Below are 25,449 nucleotides of genomic sequence, written 5' to 3' on the forward strand. Positions count from 1 at the left end.
TGTTGTCCAGGCTATAAACAATCCAAACGGAAAGAAGGGCGGCTTGTTATGTCAGTTTTTGTAATTTTTCGAAATACAACTGTTTGTTTACATTTTGTTTCATGCGACGTATTGAAAGCTCACGCGAAAATAGTTAATCTTTGCCCCTGCTAATTTCTTGAGAAATATGGAAATTCAACAGTTTAACTGATTGATTTCACTACTTTTACCAATTAGGCTGGAACAAAAATCAATTTCTTCTTTTGTCACCCCCCCCCCCCCCACCCCCCTTCAAAATTTCAAAAAAACCCGAGGGGGAAATAAATAATGTTTGAAGTATTTTATGTTTATTTCGGATAAAAATAAAACTAACCGAAAGATTACAAGATAAAAAAAACAAATTTTGGGAGATGAAAGTTATTTCACATTTTGTAATCTTGATTTTATTGAATTTTTCGTTAAAAAATTACTTGATTTATAGGTTTTTTGCAATGACACAGTATAAAATTTTGTTGCATACCATCTTTCGTGCAATTTGTTCCAATTTATTTATTTTTCGCATTATTTTTTGTTGCCCCCCCCCCCTCCCTCGCGATGTTCCGACACCGAGTGACAAATAAAGGATTTGAAATTTGTTCCGGCCTTTTTTACGATCGTATCTGTCATTTTTATCCTAATATGAACACTTTTTCTCAAATCAATTGCTTAAAAAAATGGAGTTATTGACAACTAAGCTTACACTTAAAAAAAGTATTATCTGCAATCTCATAGAGTCTTTTCATTGAAACTTTAAACCGACATTTCCTTATTGATGTGAAATGACCAAAAAAATTCTAAAAAAAACAATTAAACTGTCTAAAAAATCTCTTACGAAAAATTGTCACTGATTTATTCTAAAGAACTGATAATCACTATGAAATTCGAATAAAAAAAATTGGGAAGATGTTTGATTTTGAATCTTTTGTTTTATAAGTTTTAAAGTTATTGAAACTTCGTAACAAGTTTATTTTTTTAAGAAAAGATTAAATTATGCCGGAACAAATTTCAAATCCATCTTTTGTCACTCGGAGTTGGAACACCGCAAAGGGGGGGGGGGGGGGGGTAGTAATAAAAAGTAATGCAAAAAACAAATAAATTGGAATAAATTGCACGAAATCTTGTTTGAAACAAAGTTGCCTACAAAATCTATAGATGAAGTTATTTTTTATCTACAAACTCAATAAAATAAAGAAAAGAAAAGGTAAAATACCTCCCATCTTCCAAAATTTGTTTTTTGGTCTTGAAATCGGATCGGATATAAAATACTTCAAACTTTATTTATTCCCCCCTTCGTGTTTTTCGGAAATTTCGAAGGGGGGGAGGTGACAAAAGAAGAAATTGAAATTTGTTCCAGCCTTATTGATACAAAAAATCTATCTAAAGCAGTGGCCGCGTTACATTCAATTTACAAAACCGATACTACCGAGGTAATTTCTCAAAACCAAATACCGGTTTAACATTTCCCCAAAACCTGTACTTTCGCATTTGAACACTTACCATCTTTAAAAAAATTGTATTTTTATAAAGGCTTCCAGAGATTTTCTTTCTGAGTTTTTCTACGTATTAAAGAAATGTCTAATGTTGTATTTTTATCTCTTATAGAATTTTGAAGGGTTATTTTTAAAGGGGTTTCAAATGGAGTTTTGGTAGTAATCTAGTAATGACTCGGCAGTGTATCGCAATTTGGGAGATATTACTGGGACCGGTATTCAGGAAATATATTTTTTTTATTCTATGAATACAACTTACATTCAAGACGAAAAAAAAACTGAAATTCTGGGATCCAGTTAACCGTGACTTTAAGAAAAATTGTTGAGTATTCTGCGATAAAATATTATTTTCCCCGAAATATTTCAAGTTCATAATTTTGAGTAATTATAAAAAATAAAGGTTTTCTTACGTGACCCCCCGACCAGAAAAAAATTTAAAAAAAAATTCCCCCCGAAAAATCTTTACATTTAAAATTTTGAATGATTCAAAAAAATTAAAGTTTTCGTCGCAAACTCCTACCAGAAAATATCAAGATAATTTTTTTTAAATTTTCTAGTTAAAAATTTTGAATGATCCACAAAATCATGGTTTTCACGCGACCGCACAAGAAAAATAAAACTAACGAAAAAATAAGTTGTGAAAAAAAAAACAAATTCAAGGTTTTTACGCAACCCAAGGCCATAAAAATCGATAAAAAATTATTTTTAACCAAAACATTTTTGAGTTTTAAATCGTGAGTGATTAGAAAATTAAATATTTTTTACGAACAGAATAAATTGAAAAAAAAACAATGATTTTTTACCGAAAAATTTTCAATTTTAAAATCTTGAGTGATCAAAAAAAAAAATTCGATATTTTTTTACGCAACCCCTCACAAGGAAAAAATCAAAAAGATGATTTTTAACCGAAAAATTTTCAGATTTTAAATTTTGAAAAATTCGAAAAATTCCCAAGCCAAAATCCACACAAAACAACTCATCAGTCCCATAATTGATCTGAAGTAGGGCCTATGCAGCCCAAAATTAAAGTTCTTATTGATACTTTTAAGTTCCAAAACGGCTTGTCGGCTTTCAGCGGCCTTTTGATTCAGCTTCCAAAAAATCGTAATATCAGCAAAAAATTTCTCTCTATTTCAATTTCACCCTATCACTTCATTTCATTTTTTTCTGCCATGATGCAGGGTGTCGTATCCAAAACTTAAAATTTGCTATTTGCCGAGATATGTTTGTCACAAAGTTAAGCAAATTATTAATTTTAAAAAAAAAAAACTTAACTGGCTCCGGGATCAACGAAAACCCGCCCAACAAAACAGCCAACTAGAAAAAAAGTACAGCAATGCACTTTTTGTGACTTTTGAATCCCGTTTTGAGTTCTTTTGAAACGTTGTAGATTAGAGAAAATGGTTCGTCGTCCTTGGAACAATGTTGGAACAAGCCAAGATCTACAGTATCTTTATACATGATGATAGGTTTAGGAGTTTTTGAAGCTTGAAAGAAAGCATTCAGTGTATTTTTCAAGTGGTTTTTGAAGGCTCGTTTATCGAAATGCCCATATTATTGTACCTTTTGTGTAATTATTTTGGATGATAAATGGAAACAATTCCATATCAAATAAACGTAGAAATAAGTGGAACTAGTAGAGTTTTCAAAGATTGGAAATACACTAAGGTTTTTTTACGTGGTATGAAATCTTTCGTTTTCGCATAGGATCTGGAAAATTTTCGCTCAAAAAACATGTTGATTCACGAGAGCCTTGTACAAGAATCGTGTTGATGGCATTAAATCGTGTAAAAAGGAAAAACTGAGCAAAATCAAACTGCGTAAAAAAACCTCAGTATACCCTTTTCTGTATGAAAATTATCTTTTTTTACTCAATGAAAAAATGTTGAAAATATTTTATTTATGGATTAAATGTATTGATATATTTTTTTAATTTTAAATTATTAAATAAAATTTTAATTTAATTTTTCAAATCATAATATAATGAGAAATTTCATATTTTCATATTATTCATATTTCATTGAGTCAAATTCGGTTGAATGCCTACTAAAAAAGACATCAAAATAATGATTGTTGAAAAAATATCAATACGTTTTATCCATAAATAATATAGTGTTTTTTGAATTTTTCTCAATGAGTAAAATAGGTAATTTTGATGCAAAATAAGGTATATTCAATGTTTCAAAACAACTCAGCTATTTCCACTGATTTCCACGCAAATTTTATACGGAAATGATTGAATTTGTCATCAAAATAAAAGTTTTTTATTAAAATTTTCGATTTATAATAACTTGGTTTTTTGTTTCGTGCAATGTAGATTGGATACAAGTTAGGTGCGTGCATAGTTCTGTCAAATTTGTTCTAATTGATTTAAAATTTGGTTTGATTTTTTTTTATTATTTCTCCCCTTGTGATGTTCTACTCCAAGTTCCGAAAGAAGGATTTGAAATTAGTTCCGACATTATTTTTTGATAAAATTCTTAAACATTAAAAAAAACAGTTGTTGTTTGATAATTTTGAATTAAAAATGTTCTTGTAAGTTGTTTCATAGCTAACTTTTATTTTTTTTTGACATTTAAAAATTAAAATGTTGTTCAAAAAAAAATCCATAAACTTTCTAAATAATCACACATGTTCCCGAAAATTTCATAAATTGACTCCAAAACTCCCATTTTTTCCCAAATTTCAAAACTGCTGTCTGAACTATTTGTTGAAAATTTAAAAAGAATCATTTGTTTCAATACTATTTTTTATATTGTCTTTGAAAATGTCTATAAATAGTTACAAAATAATGTTATGACAGTAACAAAAAAGTTTTTGTTTAAAATAAATTGAGTTGAAAAAAAAAAACTTCAAAGTTAATAAACTTTTTACAAAATTATCCAAAATTTTCATTCGACATTGGATGAATTCAAATATTAAAAAAATATGCAAGACCATTTCAAGTTACAATCCAAATGACAACAAAACTTTTGCAAGATTGGTCCTAGTTACTTCGAAATTGTAAAAAAAAATCAACTGTTTGGAAAAATTGGTTTTGTTAGAATGATCTCAGAACGTTTCTATATTAACTGTAATTCGTTTGAAAATTGAAAATCCATTATTTTGAAAAACACATCCGACGTATAAAAAAGTTGTCAATCATTTCATTGAAAATGAATCCAAAATAACCACAAAGCTATTGAATGAAAATTTGGTTTCTAACGGATAAAAAAAATTTCTTTAACAAACATAAATTTGCCTCAAAAATATTTTTAAAAAAATTTAAAAATACTAGTACCAATACTAGAACAACTAGTTAGAGATACTTTTCGATTAGTTTAGAAGATCTTTTTTGAAATTGTCTCTTACATATTTGTGTCATTCGAGACGTTGGAATCAATTCTTAAATAATATTATTTAAACATTTGAAACTTTTTTTTCGGAAAATTTTGTCACAAATTTGCCCCAAGTCGAAAATTGCAGGATAACATTTCAATTCGACGATGAAAGATTTTTGAGACAGTTATCTAGAGTTTTCTTGGTCAGTAAAAAAAATAACGTTAAACATCAAACTATAAACATGCCTTCTTGGAAAATATCAAGACATGGGGTGTAACAGGTGGGAAGAAAATTTTGGGGAAAAATGAACAATTCAACAAAATCGACGACGGGCTTGATCTTAACATTTCAACTTTATTTTTTAATATAAAGTAAGTCGAAAAACCTTTTTATTTTTTTTTAAATTTAATTAAAGTAAAAGATAATTATTTAGTAAATAAAACCTCGGAAAAATCAAAATAAAACTAATTCATGAAATTGGAATAGAACATCTTAACGCATTAGGGAACGCGAAAAAAATCTAAGTTTGGAAGGCATAAAAATATCTCAAGAGCCACCGGACAATTCAACAAATTAGGCATTATTGAGTTACCGGAAGTGGTGTGACAAATGTAGTCGAGTATGGATTTCTTATTCATTTTATAACATTTTAGTTAAGTTTTTCAATACGCTTGCGAGGAGCGAAAAAAGACATATCACATATTTGGTCAGCGATGTGTTAAAAACACGTTTTTGATCATACTGAGTAAAAAAAAAAAATTTTTTCTTTCTGTAATGGTATTGTCAAAAAAACATTCAAATTGGTTTCGAGCAAAAACCCTGAAATTCTTTTTTACGGTCGCCATGTATGAGAGAAAAATTAAAAGCTGTCAGCATCATCAGAACGATATTACCCAGTGTCTTTATTTTCAATTTTGTCAATTATTTCCACTATGAGGTCAAAATTTAATCCAACTCAATTTTTGAGCCAACTTTCAACATTATTTCCGGATTCAAATCAAAATTAACGTTTTTGTTGATACTTTTGAGGCTAAAGGCTTTTAACTTTAAGGAATAATTTTTCCACATATTATTTTGTTCATCTAACTCCTCCCCTTCCTCAAACAACAGTTGATTCGTGCCGATAATTGGATTCATTTCGATAAAAATGCTCGGTTAGTTATAATTATCGAAGGCACTCTCACACCTGGGCACGATGATTGTTGTTATTAAAAGCAATCATGGAAATAATCCATGCATCGTTTCGCAATTGGTTTGAAGGGTCAAGTTAAATTTATTTTTCTTCATTGTAAACCAAAACTAAACGATTAAAAAGCCAAAATTTTTCGAAAGAATTAGCAATGTTGCAGTCTTTTGAAAAGCCGTCGGCTAATCACAACCCACCGGTCGGTGTGTTAGAAACAAAAACTTCCACCTCAGAAGCGGGGCAACAAAGTAAAAAAAATACAAAAACAAGACCACACCGCATGTTTACAACGATTCGAACAGCGCGAGCACATCGGCAACATCGAATCGCTTCGAGAAACGCTTCCCCGAATCCATGTGCTTCCAAGTGAGTTCCGCACCATAAGCAACACTCACAGCTGATGTGAAACCAAGTGGGTTACCAAAATCCATCTCCGAACAAGCAAACGGTACAAACGCTTGACTGACGTCATCTCCCAGAACGAAACATGCTCCATGATTGTATTGGTGTCATTTTCTGTATGGGAAGCGTTTGCCTTTTTTTTCTTCTTCTGGTGTACCAACACAACCTCGCTCCTGGCAAAGGGGAAGAACACATAAAAAATCCACAAATTTATGGGACTGGCTGGGGCTGCTGCTGCTGCTTCTTTTTTTTGCTCTCTCTCGAGGTTTTGTTTCCCCCCTCAACGTTGTCGTTCCGTAGGGTCTTCACCTGGCCCCGGTTCTGTTTCTCATGTTTGTGTAACATTGACGCCGCCGTGTATGGTGCTTTCTTTTGGCAATCAATTTTGCAATGCATGGCTTTTTAATGCAGTCCGTCCGACCGTTCGTCCGTCGTCTTTCGGTTTTGTGGATTAAATGTTGGTTGGTTTTTTCCTTCTTGATCTCTCTCCCTCGGCTTAAGACGCTGTTTACGCGATAAGAAATTTGGTGCAAGTAGCTTTGGCGAAGGTTAATTAAGACGTCAGTCAGGCTGTTGTTTTTTTTTCGCCCGATTTTCGATGGGTATTTTGGTGAATGAACGTGTTTTTTTTTTTCGATCCGAGCAGGCTGCCCGAGTAATCGCAAACGCTTAATGGTTGGAAAAATTGTGGAAGTGTTTTGGCCATTTTCACTTCGAATCACAACTCAATATGGAAGTGAAATTGAAAGTTTCGGTTCACTGTTCGCTCTACCATGATTCGTTTGACATTTGCACAGAAAAAAAAAACAAGCAACTACAAACATAACCTCACACAACTGCATCCGTCACTTCAAGCGGAAAGTGATTTACGGCCGGCGCTAAATGTCCAATTTATCAACCAATCATGAGTGCATTGGTGACGTTGTTTTCCCCTTTTTTCTCATCCACCTTGGAACCTTTTTTCCTTGATTTGAACAAAAAAAAAACGCTTGGCAAACGCTTGGCTTTGAGGGAGCTTGGTATGTACCTCAATTTATGGGATGCCACCGGGTTTGTTTTTTTCCCCCTCCACAAATGGACAGTTCCATCGATCAACTACTGCACTGCAATCCACTGGGTTTGAACGCTAGCTCCGGGGGAAAGCGCCACCTTTGCTACGGTTGCCATACAACCAAGAGAAATGCAAATGTTTCACTTCAAGTGCTTCGGGTTGTTTGTTTGTTTGTTCGCTCGTTTGGCAGTTTTTTTTCTGCCTCTGTCGTTGTTACTTTTCGGGTAAACGCTTGACCAGCCCAGCTAGCTAGCGGTAAAAAAAAAAACGCTCACTTCAAGCCACATAACTCTTCCGGATTGTATGTTTAACATGCCCTAGCTGTCACACTTGTCGTGCTGTCAACCGAGGTCCGGTAAACACGGCTGGGGAGAGTGGTGATCCCATGGGGTCCGAGCGAAAATTTGACAGCTACCAAGCGTTTTCTTAGCACGCGTCATCCTCCTCTCTTGAATTGTAAACTGAAGGTTGGTTGTAAGAAATCTTTTATGTTTAAAAAAAGAATGGGGATACGGGTCAGAAGATGTGATTAAGCGAATAAATTATATCTGTTCAAGCACCTGAGAGTGAAACTCTCAGATGAGGGGAGATTATTTCGGGCTCGGGTAATAATGGCAAGAAAACTGACGATCAAATGCAAAAACCTATAAATCTTACTTACATGTCACGAGAAGGAAGGATTTCGCGGATCGGTCCACGTTCCGAGGAATCTTCCGGGGAAGGGAGAAGGCGGCAAGGTTGACATGTGTCACATCCCATATGCGATCGAAACTGGAACGCGGAGCGATGCGATTGCCTGAAGTATAAGATAACTTTTGGGTGAACCGGTGAATCCCTGAAAGAAACAGCAAAGGAAAAGATGTGAAGGCGGCGGGCTTACGGGTTAAAGTTTTATGTCGCGATTTCATATGGAATGCAGATGTGAGTTTCGTTGCTCAGGGTTTTTTGTTGTCGATTGTACCATTTCACTGGAACGAGACCTCCTCAAATGGAGTTATCTCATTCGCTGGTCTGGTTTGCTGTCCCGCCATCAGCGGTAGGCGAGTAAATCATTTCTGAAATCGGGTGACTCAGCCCCGATGCTGAGTTGCTTTACGCAACAAAGAGCTGTGCCTGGATTTTCAATGCTTCCTAACAAAGAAACGAACTCGATAGATGATCGCAGAGGCTCGATAAAGTTAAATTTTTTAAATTTTGCTTCAAGAGTATTTTTCTGAAGCGTTTTCTAGAGTTTTTCAATTTTTTCAACCTGTTCTACCTTGAGATGAGTTCAGGAAGTCAGCTTTAAGGTGTATAGAATTGTTGAAATTGGCAATTGTACAGGTCGACATTCCTCCAGATTCTTTTTGGTTCGAATTCGAATTGAAAGTTCACTTCTTGCAATGAAACTAATCCGGTCGTAGTCGAGACTATCGGATTTAGTGAAGCGTTTGTTCAAGCGTTTTTCAAGAGTTTTTCTGTGTTGGCAACCTGTTCGACCTGAGATGACTACTAAAGTTCAAGAAGTCAACTTTAAGGTGTATCAGAATTATAAAAATAAGGCAATTGTACAGGTCGACATTCCTCCAGATTCTTTTGGTTCTAATTTCAATCGAAAGTTCACTTCATCCAATGAAACTAACCCGGTCGTAGTCGAGACTATCGGATATTTTAAGTTAAGCGTTCGTTAAAGCGTTTTTCAAGAGTTTTACTGTTTTAGCAACCTGTTCGTTCTTAAGATGACTACTAAAGTTCAAAAATTCAACTTTAAGATGTATGAGATTTGTTCAAATATGGCAATTGTACAGGTCGACATTCCTTTAGATTCTTTTTATTCCAATTTCAATCGAAAGTTCACTTCTTCCATCTCCGGTCGTAGTCAAATTTTTCGAAGTTTCCTCCCCTCTTCAAATTCGCACCTTTGATCTATGATGATAAAAGAAGATGGAAAACCGGCTCTCTAAATCATGTTTGATAAAATAAAGCAATAAAATCCGCTTCGATGTGGACCCATAAATTCTGTTCCAATACCGCGCCCCTCAACAAGATCACCGGTCCGCAGTCGAAGATAAAGTTTTTGGTTGACGATTCCAACAGTCGGACGCCGCAGCAGTTTCTAATTTACATATATTCTTTCTATTCCCCGAGAAAAAATCTTGAGGTGGGTGAGAAACCCCTCCAAAAAAATGTCACGCATAAGTTCTTTCGCTTTCAAAAACTACTCACGCAAACACTCGTAACGAACTTGTTTCAGAAACTTTAGATTTATTTTTAACTTTTTTTTCGCTTCGTTTCGATTCAAATTTGGTGTGTGAGAATTTCACATTTGACAAACGGCTTCGACCCTCGCCGAGTGGGTGGAGGAAATGTGGAACTGGGCAGTGGATTTTTTTTATTTATACGTTTCAATGTTTGGTATTCCAGACCAACGAACGAGTTGCCGGAGACAAACCGGTTCCAGTTGAGTTTACCCCCGAATAAAAAAACACCTCAAATGTTCCTCTTCAGGCAACTGAATTTACTTACTTGCAGCCACAAGAAAAAAAACGGAATTATAAAAAGTGTCACATCCTTATCGGATTGCACTTATCACTTTCGGGCTGCTTATCGGTTCGTTGGACAAACGCTTGAATTCATTAGAGACACTCGGAAACCCCCTGTGGAAGCCGAAATTGAGAAATTAAAATGGTGAAAACCCGGGTCCCGGTCGATCGAAACGACTTGCCGTTATCTGCCCTTCCGGAGAAGCATTCAATTAAAATAATTTAACGCAACCATTTGCGAGAAGATTCAAGTCGAACACCAATTTTTGTGAGCGACAGATGTGTCTGAGTGAATCTCTGAATTGAGCTCCGTTAGAATAGTAAAATCACGAAAATGACGTGGTTCGTAGAGTAAGCACAAGGAGCGCAGATTTTCAAGGCTGCTGCAACGATTATTTGTTTATGATTTGTCCACCGGTGAAAAGACGGATTGGCTTAGAGAGCGCAGATTTCTTAGACTGTTGTTAAGATTGTTTGTTTATGTTCCGGCCCGGTGAAAAAAGACACAGCGGCTGAAAACGCAAAGATTGGGAAGGCATTTGCTTAAAATGTTTTCGGATTGTTCCTACTCTGGTAAACAAAGACAAAACGGCTGGAAAAGCACAGATTAGAATGGCTATTGCTAAGAATGTTTTTGAATTGTTCTGGCTCTGTTAGACAAAGACAGAGCGGCTGGAAACGCACAGATAGGAAAGGCTGTTTCTTAGAATGTTTTGGGATTGACCCTGCTTTGGTAAACAAAGACAGGGCGGCTGGAAAAGCACAGATTGGGAAGGCTGTTGATAAGAATGTTTTCGAATTGTTCCTGCTCTGGTAAACAAAGACAGAACGGCTGAAAACGCACAGATTGGAATGACTGTGTTGCTTAGAATGTTTTAGGATTGTTCCTGCTCTTGTAAACAAAGACAGAGCGGCTGGAAAAGCACATATTGGAATGGCTGTTTCTTAGAATGTTTTGGAAGTTCCAGCTCTATTGATTAAAGGCAGAGCGGCTGAAAACGCACAGATTGGAATAGCTGTTGCTTAGAATATTTTCGAATTGTTCCGGCTCAAATGAACAAAAACAGAGCGGCTGGAAACACACAAATTGGAATGACTGTTGTTATTAACAACTTGTTAAGAATATTTTCGGAATGTTCCTGCTCTGGTAAACAAAGACAGAGCGGCTGGAAAAGCACAGATTGGGAATACTGTTGCTCAGAATATTTTCGAATTGTTCCGGATTTGTTAAACAAAGACAGAGCGGCTGGAAAAGCACAGATTGGAATTCATTTTGCTAAGAATATTTCGAATTGCTTTCACATCTTCCAATGAAACTAACCCGATTGTAGTCGAGACTATCGAAGTTTTTTAAGTGAAGCGTTTGTTCAAGCGTTTTACTGTTTTTGCATCCTTTTTGACCTTTGAATACTTAAGTTCAGGAACTTTACTTTAAGGTATATGAGAATTATTCAAAAATGGCAATTGTACAGGTCGACATTCCTCCAGATTCTATTTATTCCAATTTCAATCGAAAGTTCACTTCTTCCATCTCCGGACGTAGTTATTTTTTCGGAGTTTTCTCCCCTTTTCAAATTCGCACCTTTGATGAATGATGAATGCGACTGAAAACGTACAGATTGGAATTTCTGTTGCAAGCAATATTTTTGGATTTTTCTGCCACTGTTTAACAAAAATAGAGCGGCTGAAAACGCTCATATTGGAATGGCTATTGCTAAGAATGTTTTCAGATTATTCCGTCTCTGGTAAAAAAAAGACAGAGCGGCTGAAAACGCATAGATTGGAATAGCTGTTGCTAAGAATATTTTCGGATTGTTCCTGCTCTGAAGAACAAAGACAGAAGGGCTGGAAAAGCACAGATTGGGAGGGCTGTTTGCTAGAATGTTTCCGGATGGTTCCGGCTCTATTTAATATAGACAGAGCGGCTGGAAAAGCACAAATAGGGAAAACTGTTGCTAAGAATGTTTTCGGATTGTTCCGGATCTGGTAATGCAATAATTTAAATTTTGACGCAATTTAAGTCGTGGATTTTGATCTGAAGCTTGAGTGCTCCGAACTACGTCCAGACCCTTCCCTTAAAAATGGAACTGGTATCAAGTTTAGCAGCGATGGTTTTTAGCCAAAGTTCAGTCAATGACGACTTACGTACAAAAAAAAAAAAAAAAGGAATACGTTGCGTCTGTTGATTGTTTGCCCAGATTCCTGAGATATCTCTTAGCCTTCCAATGGTAAGTCCAGTACTCTTCTATGAAATATTCAAAGAAAATCCAATTGAAATCTTGAAAATCTTATCCTACTGCAAATCGAAGTGGCTGCGTCCGACAACATCCTCTTTGAAACGTTCCAACAAGATTTCCTAGACATAGTTTTGCATTTGCGGATTTTTACCATTTGTGTCGCCGTCTTCTTCGTCCGAGGGACAGGAAAACAGATTTATTTTGTACGGTTCCTGCAAGGAGCCACGCCTGGAAGAATTCGGAAGCAAGAAAGGAGAACCTCGACGAACAAAGGAAGGGCTTCAAGGGAAAAATGAGACTGTCGTCCAGCAGCTGCCAATCGAAAACTGCACGCATAAATTTAATTACCTCCCTCTTTAGTGGATAGGAAAAAAATAGGGTTAAACGCGCTTAATTATGGACCGGCGGCTAAGCCGCTGGTGGTTTGTACGTTCCTGGCTATGCAGATTAGCTGTTTCCCGGATAAGGAAAAAGTCGGAGATGGAAGGAAAATATTTAAAAACATCCGAAAAATTTGCTTTTTGGGCCCTTTTTTGGGGCGAGGACCAATTTTATCACGTCCAACGTTCCGGAAAATTAATGGCCTTTTACTTACTCTTTGCTGCGGAGGGGCAAAACTATGCGTTCAACCCAACCGGAGTCGTCTAGCGTTTTCTAGTTAGCATCTTACCCGCACCGTCGCCGATCGTCTAGGAAGCTCATAAATTCCCACCCCTCCCCACCCTTTCAGCACATTTTGTTTAAAGATTAATATTTCATGTAAATTACCTGCAATTATGTAAGTACACCTGTGCGCGCGTCTTGTCGTCGGCGGCGCCTCCCACATTCAAAAGGTGGCGCCGCCGCCGGTCTTTTTTGCTCAAGATGCCACCGCGAAAATCTCGCGAGTGTACGCTCCACTCAAAATTTACAACCTTTTTTCCCCAAGCGTTTGCATCGAAGGGAAAGACTTTTACTCCTGGAAAGGTATTGAAAACAATTTGGTTTTTACTTGAAAGAAATCAGAACAGTACCCAGCCACTTTTGAAACCAAACTCGAAGCGGTTGTCAATGAAGCGAAACGTCAAAACTGCGAAGCGTTTGCATCTCACTTTCGCCTTCTATTGCTCCGGGGAGGAACGCCAGCAAGTAGTGCTTTCAGGCGGGCGCATCTGCAAATTTATGGCCGACGTGCGCTGGGCGCCAAGTTTGTTTTTCGCTCTCTGAAGAACGACACATCAAAACGCGCCGAAGCGCCATGTTTTTCTCCTTCGTATTTATTCCTTTCCAGAGTCGAGTTACTTGATGATCGATTGTGTAATCCCCTATGTTGATAACCGATCGCTAATTGACTTTTTCTTTCCTTTTTTCAGGTAAGAGATACTCAGAATCTCTTGCGGGCACACTGCTTCCAGACTGGATAGGTAAGTCGCTTTTTTCTTATGTTCTTTACGTTATTTACTTTCCTATTATTTTTTTTAAATTGTTAAGTTTTTAAGCTTAAGTTCTACTTGTGTTTCGCCATTTGTCAAAATTTCAGTTTTTCTAGCCGCCGCCTATCGATTCGTTTGCTGTTTTGTCGCGATCAGTCTTAAAGAGAAAAAAAAAATAGACAAATCAAAACAATGAAACGTTTACATTTCAAGCGTTTGTTTGGTTCATGTTGGCTCAACTATCTTCTTAGCTGTAGTTTGTCGACTCACCACTAACAGCATTCTGGATCGAGTGTTTTAGTTTCAACTAATGTTTTTTATCGGTTCTAATGTTAGTAAAAAGTAAAATCAGAACCGTTTTAAAAATTTGCTCCGCTTGAGTTTTATGATAATTTAATATTAAACCGATTCTTTTGACGTTCTGCCTTTTTTTCTTCTGGTTTCTGTAAACTTTCGTTTTGCGAATTATTTTCTTCAGGATAGTCAAGCCACCAAACGCATAATAAACTTATTCTAAAATGAGATTGCAAATCAAGGTTCAAAGATTTAAACATACTTAAATTTGGACATAAAGTTTCCTTCTTGAATCTATTTCAATTTAGCTGATATTTTTGTATGGGCTCTGATGAAATCTTAGAAAAAATTCAGTCATTAGTGATCTCGAATCAAAAAAATCGTTTTTTCCTTCGCCCTGAGCATGATTTGATCACGATCAAAACGATAAATTATTCAGATTTGTGCCATAATATACATACAGTGATGCGTTAAGTGGTTTGAGGACTTGAAGCGTTTGTTTTGTATTGAAATTTTTCGTTTTTGGCTGCGCAACCTTTCCGTTTCCTTCCGTTTCTTTTGCTCGTTTGTTTTAACACTTACTACTCCGCTCTGTGCCGTGCTGCAGCAAGCAAGTGTGTGTTGCCCGTTGGAGGAATTTGGGAGTAATCAAGCCCCCGCCCCTGGTTTGTTGTGTAACTTCATTTAATCCGTAAGTCTATCTCTTATTCTGGTTCACATTTTTCTTTAGCCCTTTTCCAGACTCGTAATTAGAAGTACTTTTCTTTCAGGTGTGATTGCAGTTTACTCTCCAGTACCAGTTTTCGATACTAACCGAATGTTGGTGATTTTTGTTTTGGATTTGGAACTTTCACATATGTAACTCAAAATAGTCGTTAATGATGACACTTGATGATTTTTTTTCAGTGGTGGAAAAGCTTAAACTTGTAGATTGGGTAGCGGTTTTGGTCCTTCGAGCCGGATTCAAATCTGAACTGACCATATGAAATTTTGATTCGTTAAATACCTCTACTACCATTTGTAAAGGGATTGGTTGAACAACATTAAGTTAATTTAAAAACTGAAAGTTTCGGTGTTGGATGTACAATTTGGTCCTCCGAGCCGGATAAAATTTATGTGAGTTCTAACAAAAGGTGGTTGACTTTCCGGATTTTCCTCGAATATAGATATGTATCAACATACTCCTAACCTAATTTCTTGACATTGAACCAACTTTTTCTCTTAAAAAAAATCAGCTCGAATCTTTTTTCGTTCAGACACAGAAATAAAAAAAAACCTCAAACAAACAAACATAAACAATCGATCCGGTTTCTGGTAAGTGAAGATCAGAGATAAAAACCTCTCAGCAGAAGAGGCAATTAAGGCAAGAAATCAAAACAAACTCCTGGCTAGCGTTGCAGACAACATCAATAGCATTCTTAACGTGCGGGAGGGAATTTCGAGCAAACCGATATCAAAGCCAGTCAGCCACAGCTAGACAAATGCAAAGCATTCGTCGATCGATTGGACGGCAAAAGGTGGCGTCCACAAACCTGGGCCCGGTTGTTGTTTATTTGATCAGCTTCCAGAGTGCCGCCGCCGTCCGTTTGGTATGGTGCGTGCTCAAGAAGCTTACGCATGAAGGCGCCACTTGCGTCGTGCGCCACACTCTCTCTCTCTCGCTTCCCAATTTGTAAACAAACGCTTCGCGTTGTGCCGAGAAGATTGTTTACATTCTGGTAGCGCGCAACTGTTGCCGCGAAGGTAGTGAGTTGTTTCGTTTTTTCACTGGCTTTGAATCAAAATTTTAAATTCAAACTTTGCGATCCGGATCCGGATGTCGGTTCCGGATCGGCTGGATCAAAGCTGCAGCAGCGGTGTTTGTGAAGTTTCCTCCGGATGCCAAGCGTTTGGTAGACTTTTTTCTACCCGGATTAGAAACTGGGAATCAATAACAAATCGGTTTTGTTTTCTGTTTGTCCACACCATCGTTGGGTAAACGAAAGGATTGGTCACTTACCTCTAGGGAAAAATGGCCCCAAAGAAGAAGGGATGGCGACGGCAATGGGGAAGGTAATCGCCATCGTTTGTTGCTTTTGCCGATACTTATAATATTGGCCAGGCAGCGCTCCGATAGAGGTAGAGCTACAGTGTTTTTTTTTATACTTCTCGCATTTCTTTTTATCACATTGTTTACGACCTTGATGACAGTGTAAACAAACCTGCTGCTGCTGCTGTTCCTTCCGAATGGTGGCAGCTGGTGTTTATTTTCACTTTTACCGTTTTTGTTCTGGCCTTTTCTGCAAATATTGAAAAGACGGATAAAAGGAATGGAAACATTAGATTTTATGCAAACTTGTTGTCGATGTTGACTGATCCCCTCACCACCCCCCCCCCCCCCCCCCTCAATCGATTGGGATTAGTTCAATTCGTAACCAACAATTTACACTTTTTTTTGTCATGTTATTGCATGTGTTTCTTTTCCTATTCAGAGGAAAGGTTTTTAAAAGAAAGACCTAGAGGAAAAAAAAAGTTATTTTTTTCCATATTTGTGTACAGCGTTTTGAAACGATTTAAAACTCAAACTCTTGAAATTATAGAAATTTACTACTGATTAATTGCTGAGCTTCGTTTTCTTGGACATTTTGTCAATTTAGTCAAATTTCAAACATTTTGGCACATACGATAATCTTGACTTTTTATACAGTCTAGACAGGTTTCTCAATGTTGTTTCCAGTAATAAGCATTAAAAAGGTTTAAGGATGAATTTAGTGGGATGTGATGTTCATGTAAAATGCTATTCTAATTTTTTTTTGTTGAACTTTGTTGAAAATCAATTCGAACATAACTAATAGAGTTATTTTCAAAAAAAAAAATTGAGAAAACGGTAATGCCGATATTTTGTTTGAACCATCGTCAACTACTACTACTTCAATTAAAATAATATATGAACTCATTGAAAAGGGTTTACTAACACAATCAGTTGTGCTAGCGATTGCTAACATGCTGTGGAATTTCACTCTCTCCTGAGATTTTTCAGCAAAGGCCTTCATCGCAATGAAAAAAAAATCATTTATCCATTTGAACCGACACACCTTACTAGCGGTGCTGCATACAACCCGCGACTCCTAATTTGTCATGTTATCAGTAGGCTCTTTCACAATCCGCGAATATTGCTAACATGTCACGCTAAAATATTTCTAGTGCATTGACTAGACCAAATGGTACACGTTAGAATTGGAATTGATTCTTCTCTTAGGAGGAAAATTAGATTTTCTTCCGTGGTGTGCGATCTCCTTCTTCCCACAATTTTCGCTTTCTTTAGAAGCGCCCTTTTTTTCCGTTCCAGTTTTTACCATGGGATCCATCTTCTCGGTTCCTGTTCTTCCAGGATCCAGTCTTTACCAAGGGATCCTTCTGGGATCCGGTCTTTACCAAGGGATCCTTCTGGAATACAGTCTTTGCCGTGAGATCCTTCTTCTCGGTTCCTGTTCTCGCCAAAGGATCCTTCTGGGATTCAGTGTTCGCCGTGAAATCCTTCTTCTCTATTCTAGTCGTCGCCGTTTCGGAACTTTTCTTTCCCGTTCTTCTTTTATTTGTTTCCTGCTAAGAGTCGGAATAGAATACTCCGCAACTCAGTGAACTCTATTACAAACTGTAAGAGTTTACTGAGAATTTTTTTCTTAGCAGGAAGATAAGTTAGCCTTTCGTGGTGTTCGAGCTCCTTCTTTCCGCAATTTTCGCTTTCTTTAGTCGCACCCTTTTTCTCCGTTCCAGTTTTCGCCATGAGAACTATCTTCTTGGTTCCTTTCCTCCCCAAAGAATCCTTCCGGGATCCAGACTTTACTAAAGGATCCTTCTGGGACACAGTCTTTGTCGTGGGATCCTTCTGCTCGGTTCTTGTTCTCGCCAAAGGATTCTTCTGGGGTTCAGTATTTACCAAGCGATTCTAGTCGTCGCTGTTTCGTGACTTTTCTTTCCCGTTCTTCTTCTATTTGATTCCTGCTAAGAGTCGAAACAGAACACTCAGCAACTCATCACAGGAAACTCTATCACAAACTGTAAGAGTTTACCGAATTTTCTATTTCTTATCGTAAGAGGAAGAATAGTTCGCCTTGCGTGGTGCTCGAGCTCCTCCTTTCCACAATATCTGTAAACGAATGACCGATTTTCGAAACTGCCTCGGTAATTATACTATTTTGTTCTCCTAGCGCGCGCATTTTTTTTGCACACGACGCGACGACATCGAATCGATGATACAGCCATGAAATTTATGAGTGGCATTTATAGCGAAATGCAATTTTTTATCTAAATTTATTCATTTTTATTTGTCATCGGGTTTTTAAGCGTTTTACTATGGAACTTATTCAATGTTATTCTTAAATTTATTTTTATTTTTTTCTTCATCCATACTACATTAGGGATAACCTGGGTGCGAACCTTAATACCCTGAATCTTATGAAAAGGATTGTAGGCTTCAGCTATGCCCAAGCGCCAATAGCTCAAAGCACCTATCACAATGTTCTTCCATGTTGCGTTGCAATATTTCTGGTGCATTGACCAGGCCAAACGTTTCGAGTTTGAGTTGATAACTCATCCAGTTCAAACAAGACGTGCTTGATATTTGATAAGCTCTAAATTGTGAATTTTTTTATCCACGCAATGGCATCCTTGATCATCGTAGTCAAGACTGAAGGTGCTAGACTGAAGATTCAGTCAATTAGGATCCAAGGACGAAGATTGTCTCTTCAGAACTTGTTGTAGAGATGAGATGATAGATATTCGGAGAATAAATAAAATTTTACAATTTTAAAAAGCCTGTGCTTAGAATGGAGTGTAGAATTTAGAGGAAGGATACATGGACAAATAAACAAGAGCTTTTGCAAAGAATGGAATGTAGAATAAAGATGAGGTTTGTAAGAATCGTAGAATCATGACAATGGTGTGGTTAGTACATGGTATGAATACGTGTAGGCACAGGGAGCATAGATTTTAAAGGTTGCTAATAATTTGTTTTGATTTGGCCTTCCGATGGGAAAAGACGGATTGGTTTATGAAGCGCAGTTTTGTTTGTTATGATTAGGCCTTCCGATGAAAAAAGACGGGGCTGGCTTAGAAAGCTCAGATTTTAAAAGGCTGCTGCTTCTGATTGATTGTTGTAATTTGGCCTTCCGGTGGAAAAAACGGATTGGCTTAGGAAGCGCAGATTTTTAAGGCTGCTGCTGCTGATTGTTTCTTTTGATAGGGGCACTCGGTTGAAAATGACATAATTGGCTAAGGAACATCAGATTTTCAAGGCTGCTGCTGTGATTGTTGTCTTATTTGGCCTTGCGGTGGAAAAGACGGAATAAGCTTAGAAAGCGCAAGTTTTTGACGCTGCTGCTGCTGATTGTTTGCTGTGATTTGGCTTACCGGTGGAAAAAAGGGGTTGGCTTAGGAGGCGCAGATTTTGAATGCTGCTGCTGCAGCTGAATGTTTGTTTTGATTTGGCATTTCGGTTGAAAAGACGGAATTGGCTTAGGAAGCGCAAAAGTTTAAGACTGTTGCTGCTGATTGTTTCTTTAAATATGGCCTCCCGGTAGAAAAAGACGGAATTGGCTTTGGAAGCTCAGATTTTTAAGGCTTCTGCTGCTAATTGTTTGACTGATTTGGCCATCCGGTGTAAAATACGGAATGGTTTAGGAAGCGCAGATTTTTGAGGCTGCTGCTGGTTGTTCGTTTTGATTTGGCCTTCCGACGGAAAAGGTGGAAAATGCTTAGGAAGCGCAAATTTTAAGGCTGCTGCTGCTGATTGTTTGTTGTGATTTGGCCTTCCGGTGGAAAAGACGGAGTTAGCTTGGGAAGTGCCGAAATTTAAGACTACTGCTGCTGATTGTGTGCTGTGGTTTGGCCTTGCGGTGGAAAAGACGGTTTTAGCTTGAGAGGCGCTGAAATTTGAGACTGTTGCTTTTGATTGTTTGTTTTGATGTGGCCTCTCCGTAGATAATGATGGAATTGGGTTAGGAAGTGCAGATTTGTATGCCTGCTGCTACTGATTGTTTGTTTTGATTTAGCCTTCCAGTGGATAAAGACGGATTTGGCTAAGGAAGCGCAGATTCCAGATTCGACTCTAGTGAGGAAAAATCTTAGTTTTTCCCATGGATATGTCTCTCGGTCGGGAATATGGTCTTCCGCTTTATGATCATCAGTTGAGAGACCTCCCTTTTTTCAAATGCAAATATATGGGTTCTACTATCAATCATGTAGTGAAAATGACATATTAAATATTTGTTTTCGGTAGAATAATTGCAAAGTCTAATGATGAGTCTGCTGATTTAATGATTTGTCATCCCATTAGATCTGGCGACAATCTCAGAGAAAACTCGACTAAAAAGACACAGTTTCCTTTCAGTGGCCTTGCGTTTCCGCATTTTTCCCAAAACCAAAAATAGAACATCACATTCGCCTCCCGAATCACCAACCAAGAATACCTTCATCGGCGAATGCTTGGGGACAAAAAAAAATCTCCAAACAATGAATCGGCCGAATGTGGTAACAAAAGACGACACATGCACGTTAAACAAAAAAGCACAGAAAAAGCCGAAATCCGGGGAAAGCAAAATAAAAAGTACCCCATAACTATGTCAACCCATAAATCATGTCCGACCGAGGAGAAGCTTCCTCCTACGGTACAGAATGTATGCTTGCTGGCTGGAGACAACACTGAAACGGCCCCGTTTTCATTTGCCAAAATTGCGGCTGGCGCGCGTCGGCGGTGTGGAAGCATGATGACGATGGCAAAAGCGTACAAACCTACGTAGTTACGTACCAAGACTAGGGCTACCGAAAGTAGGTCCCTAGGTTTTTCTCCTGTGTCCCCACCCCGGTGGCCCAGCACCCTCCTGCCCATCCGCCGTTATCCGGCACACGAAAACGAAGGGATGCTCTTTGATCTGCTGCTGTTACCGTGTTCATGTGCCGTTGTCGTTGTTTTCCTTTTGGGACCGGAAACCATTTTCACCCCAAAAACCAACGCACACAGCGACGACACAGGTCCCGGACGGACGAAGAATTCATCGGCTCCATCGGAATTTTCGCACACAAATCGACCGATGGTTTATGGGCTACTGGGGCCCGGCGACCGAATGGCGACCGTGACAAACCGAGGCCGGGGGTCGCTGAATGAAGAGGGGGAGCTCCGAAAAAGATCGATCGTCGACCGTCCGTCGGCTGCTGCGAAATTTGTGCGGTGGAATCTCTGAACTGAACCAAACTCAAAAGGTTGGTTGGCCAGAGGGAAGGACGGCGAGACGGGGAAGAACACGGGAGGCAGGCCATTATGTTGATGTATTGGTGCGGGAGACTGCTCGAAAAAGAAAAGTTACGACCTGCTACGGAAACGGAGTAGGAAAAATACGACCGATTCGAGCATAAATGAGAGCGAGAGGTGTATAAAAATAAAATACATTAGGGCGTGGTTAAAGCCATTATTTTTATTGCTGTTGTTGTTTTCTTCTCAGCTTTAGTCGGTGGTGGTGGTGGTGCGGTGCCATTATTCACTTGCTGATTTTCTGCTTTATTACTCTCCGGCACTCGTCTCGGTGCTTGAAGAATTGCTCCGACTTCGAGTTGGCTGCGGCAAAGGAAGGCGAGGCGAAGTCGGCGAACCAGAAGAGGAGAGCAAAAACGATCGATGAGTATGTGTAGTGTGCCCATGTTTGTAGAGCGACGACGGCTATTGGGAAGCTATTAAAAGCGTAAACGAAGATTCGCTTCTCCGTCGCCCGCCTGCTTTGATAGTCCGGCTACCTTCTCTACTCGGTCGACCGACCGACAAGAAGGCGAACGAAACGATTCCCATGGCGACGCGGAAGCGAGTCGAGCGGCGGCGGTCGTGCGGGATTGCAGAATGTAGGGTAATTAAAGGTGCAAAGGCAAGTCGGCTTACAACTTTTCCGCAAAACGCAGTCAGAAGTCGAACTTTAATGGTTATTGCCGGCAGTTTGGCTACTGTTATTGTTGTTTTAAAGTGTTTTATTGTTTGTTTTCGGGGCATTTGCCGCGGCAGAAGAGTTAGTACCCTTGCTCGTTCGGCAATCTTTCCAACTTTTAATTATCGATCCTTGGGAGCGGCCGCCTTAAAGCCGTGGGGAAAAGATTTACGAGCCCAACAATTATACCGTTCCAAAAACACACGGTGAAAATAATCTACCCACTTTAGATCAATCTTGACGAAAATTTTTACTTGTAAAAAACCTTTAAATCGGGTGCTTACAAACCATCACAAACATTTGCAAGTGAAAACAAGTCGTTAGCAATCATTAAAAAGCAACTAAACAGTCGTTTTTTACGTGTCGACCATTCGCCGCGCTCATCGCGTGCTACACTACAAAACGCAGAACGCCATAAAAAGCGCCATAAAAAGCGCAATAAAACAGCCTACTTAATCATCATTCAGCGAAACTGGCCCGGTTGCCGGGTAACTATGTGTATTTTCCATCACACTGAAACAGAGAAAAAAAAAACAAGTTCTATTCCTAATCCGGGCGCACCGAAGGCCGTACGCACCGTTTAAGAACCCCTTCTCTAAGCGTACTCTAAGCTGTGCTGCCCCCATAAACAATTATAAATTATGAAATCTCATCATAGTGGACCCCGACCGTCATCATCGTCGTCATCTGTTGAGCGACGAGTGTACCCGGTTTTTGGGCTCGTGTAAAAAACGGAAAATAAAAACACTACATTAAAAATAATAAAACAAAATCCTAACTGCCTGGCTGAGGTGTTTGTAAATTTATTTATGAAATTCAAACGAGCGACACGTAGCCTAATGGCGTACTTATGAATTGATAATCGAGGCACCTCGGGCGGGAGTTGGACTCCATCGGCTGCCCACTGTCTATCGGTTATCATTCGAGCGGGAGCTGCCAACCAATTAGAGCATTCTTTTACGGAGAGTGTTTTTTTCTGCGGTTGTCCCGTTCTATCCCAGCTTTGGATGAGAATTGTTTCTGTTCTGTTCCTAGGTTTGATTGGGAAAAATTCCTTCTTTGAGGAACTATTTTAACGACTCTTTCTTGGGAGATGATGTTTGAGAGTTGAGAAGACTATCGCAACTCTTTTCCATTTGTTTTATAAGAACATTTCTGTTGAATGAAAACAATCGTTGAATGTCCGTAACAACCTCGAAAACCAAAAAAAATCCGACATTTTTGTGAAGATAACATATTGTGAGAACCGGAGTAAAGTATGGTGGAAAGAACTACCCCTTTGAGGTCGATTGCTAGGAAGGTCTGTTGTGCTAGCGATTGATAAACTTCTGGCTCACTAGTGAACTATCGAATTATCTTTGGGTCCATTACTGAGTGATTGAATATTGTGTTTAGGAGGCCATTACTGTAATTGTTTTGAGATTGTTCCAGCTCCGGTTATTGATAAGGAGGTTGATCGAGAACTAAGTCCCTTAACTTGTCGGTCAGAACTTGTCGGTGAACTTGCTTTTGATTTCAATAGGTGTTACTTCGATCTGATTGCAATTGCGCTCGACTCAACAAATTGGAAGTTTTTAGAAGCAGTAAGTGATGTGGAGTCCTCCGTTAGAGTTTTCAAATTTGAAATTCACTCAAAATGTACCCCTGAAGCGACAGCTGCGATTCAAATCAACGCTTGATGGATGTCGATCTTAGACGATTACGTTATCAACTACAAAAGGCCCGAAAACATTTTTTAATCGATATCGTTCTGAAGACTGTAGATGTCACCTGAGATATCTGGAAAGTGAATCAAAAAATCTTAACAACGTGCCTTACCCTCAACACATCTCATGTCTCCAGCAAACGTCAAGAATCATCCCTTATCATTTTGCAAGCATTTTAACAACAAGCAGCACTTAGATGTGAATTTTTATGGGGTCTTATCTAATAATCCAACTGAATTGGCTAATATGCAGACTTTTTCCGGAGTGTGCTCTGCTGATAATAGCCAAAACAGCAACTACCTTCTTAGACTCATTGTCTTCCTATGACATTAATTTGCCCTTCCTGCGCTTTTCTGAACAAGATCGTTCCCTAGCGGATGAAAAAAACGCGGCTAATTTTCCAAAGTTCAAATCGGGAAATGCGGACAACGTCGAAAACTACCGCCAATTTTTAATTCTATCTCCAAAGTATCCGAAGTTTTGATGCAAGAAAAACTGTACGCCGCCGTTTATATCCGAATCACAACTCTGCTTTGTGAAGAAAAGGTCGTTTGTTAGCAACTTGATGTGCTACGTAAGCTCAATCAGTAATAGCCTAGAAAAAGGTTATTGACAAGTGGTCTCAATTTGTATGGATATTACAGGGTTCATTTACAGGGTGAATCTCGATGTTAATTCTTATTTGACATTATCGAGCTCAGTTACTCTAGCGATTGCTATTGCTGACGTTCATGGGTGGCAAAACTCCTCAGATCGGCTTGTCCAGTGAAAGAGAGTGCAATTTTTTTCGTCTGCTCCCCCAATCGGTGCGGGGAGAGATGAATCGCACCGAAATGAAGAGTGAGATTGTCAACACATAAGAGTGAGCGAGAGCATTCACATCCGCTGATGAAGAGAATTCCCTTCTCCGGAAAAATCTGTTGCGCAATGTGCTGAGGAGAATTCGAGAGCTAACTCAGTTTATTCTTGGTACGTTCACGAGAAAAGATGCTACTTTCCAAATCAAAGCTCCCAGCGGTGTCCTGATTTTCTAGAAGCCGTCCTGATCTTAATTGCAATTGATTTTGTAATAAAATCAGTTTCACCTCTTAAACCAATGGTAATCTTCGGTTCAGAAGATATTTGAATGGTGTTTTTCGGTATAAACTAAAAGCCACCTAACTTCATATCTCTTCTGCTGCATAAATTAAGGCGTATACTGCACCGCTGTTTCGCCTTAATTTATGCAATCAAAGAAGAGCTGCATTTCATTTCCACCAATCTACTGGGGTCCTGAAAAATCCTGGTTTTTGTTCTTCGCGGTGTCCTGATTTTTTTATGAAACCACCTGTCACCTCTTCGCTACCTTTTGCAAAAAAAAATTCAAAACAGCTAACAGCAGTGGGCATGGTAGCCGAGTAGAAATTGTTTATATTTTTTCTACGTTGTGTGGTGGGAGTCAAAATAATTTTTTCCTTCTTTACTCTGAGGTGTATGACTGAAACACAGGGCGCTCTTTGTTTAGAATTCTCTTTCTCCCACTCGAATGCAAATGCTCTCACACTTGCCGTCCGAGTCACTTACAGCTCGTGTAAACTCGGGTAACGAGTGGAGCACGATCAGCGAAAGAGGATTACACTCGGAAGCCGAACTGAAAACAGTGTTGGTTTCTCCCGGCTCTTTGTTGTTTGAGAAGAGCCGACCAACCCTGCTGACGTTACCAGCTTGTCTCTCATAATCTTATACTTCGCCGGAGGCATATCTAAGATGCCTAAAAACATCTCCTGGAAGGATTTGCCAATGTGGAATTCCGGATGGTCCATTAACAGGGTTCAACGCGAGATTAAATCTTATCTGACGTTATCGAGCTCCAGATACTTGA

General features: G+C 38.6%; 1 protein-coding gene across 2 annotated transcripts in view; it reads left to right on the forward strand.

Annotated features, from left to right (window-relative positions):
• The window catches only part of LOC129739982 (homeotic protein ultrabithorax-like), a 209,322-nt gene that overhangs the window by 51,540 nt on the left and 132,333 nt on the right, over window positions 1-25,449 (forward strand). The window contains exon 2 of one of the 2 annotated variants that reach the window (XM_055731561.1): window positions 13,580-13,630. The exons of the other annotated variant lie outside the window; for it this stretch is intronic. Within the exon in view, the coding sequence (XP_055587536.1) occupies window positions 13,580-13,630 (51 nt within the window). The remainder of the gene's footprint in view (window positions 1-13,579; window positions 13,631-25,449) is intronic. 2 annotated transcript variants of the gene reach the window in all.

This window comes from Uranotaenia lowii, chromosome 1 (assembly GCF_029784155.1).
Source record: "Uranotaenia lowii strain MFRU-FL chromosome 1, ASM2978415v1, whole genome shotgun sequence".
Lineage (NCBI taxonomy): Eukaryota > Metazoa > Arthropoda > Insecta > Diptera > Culicidae > Uranotaenia > Uranotaenia lowii.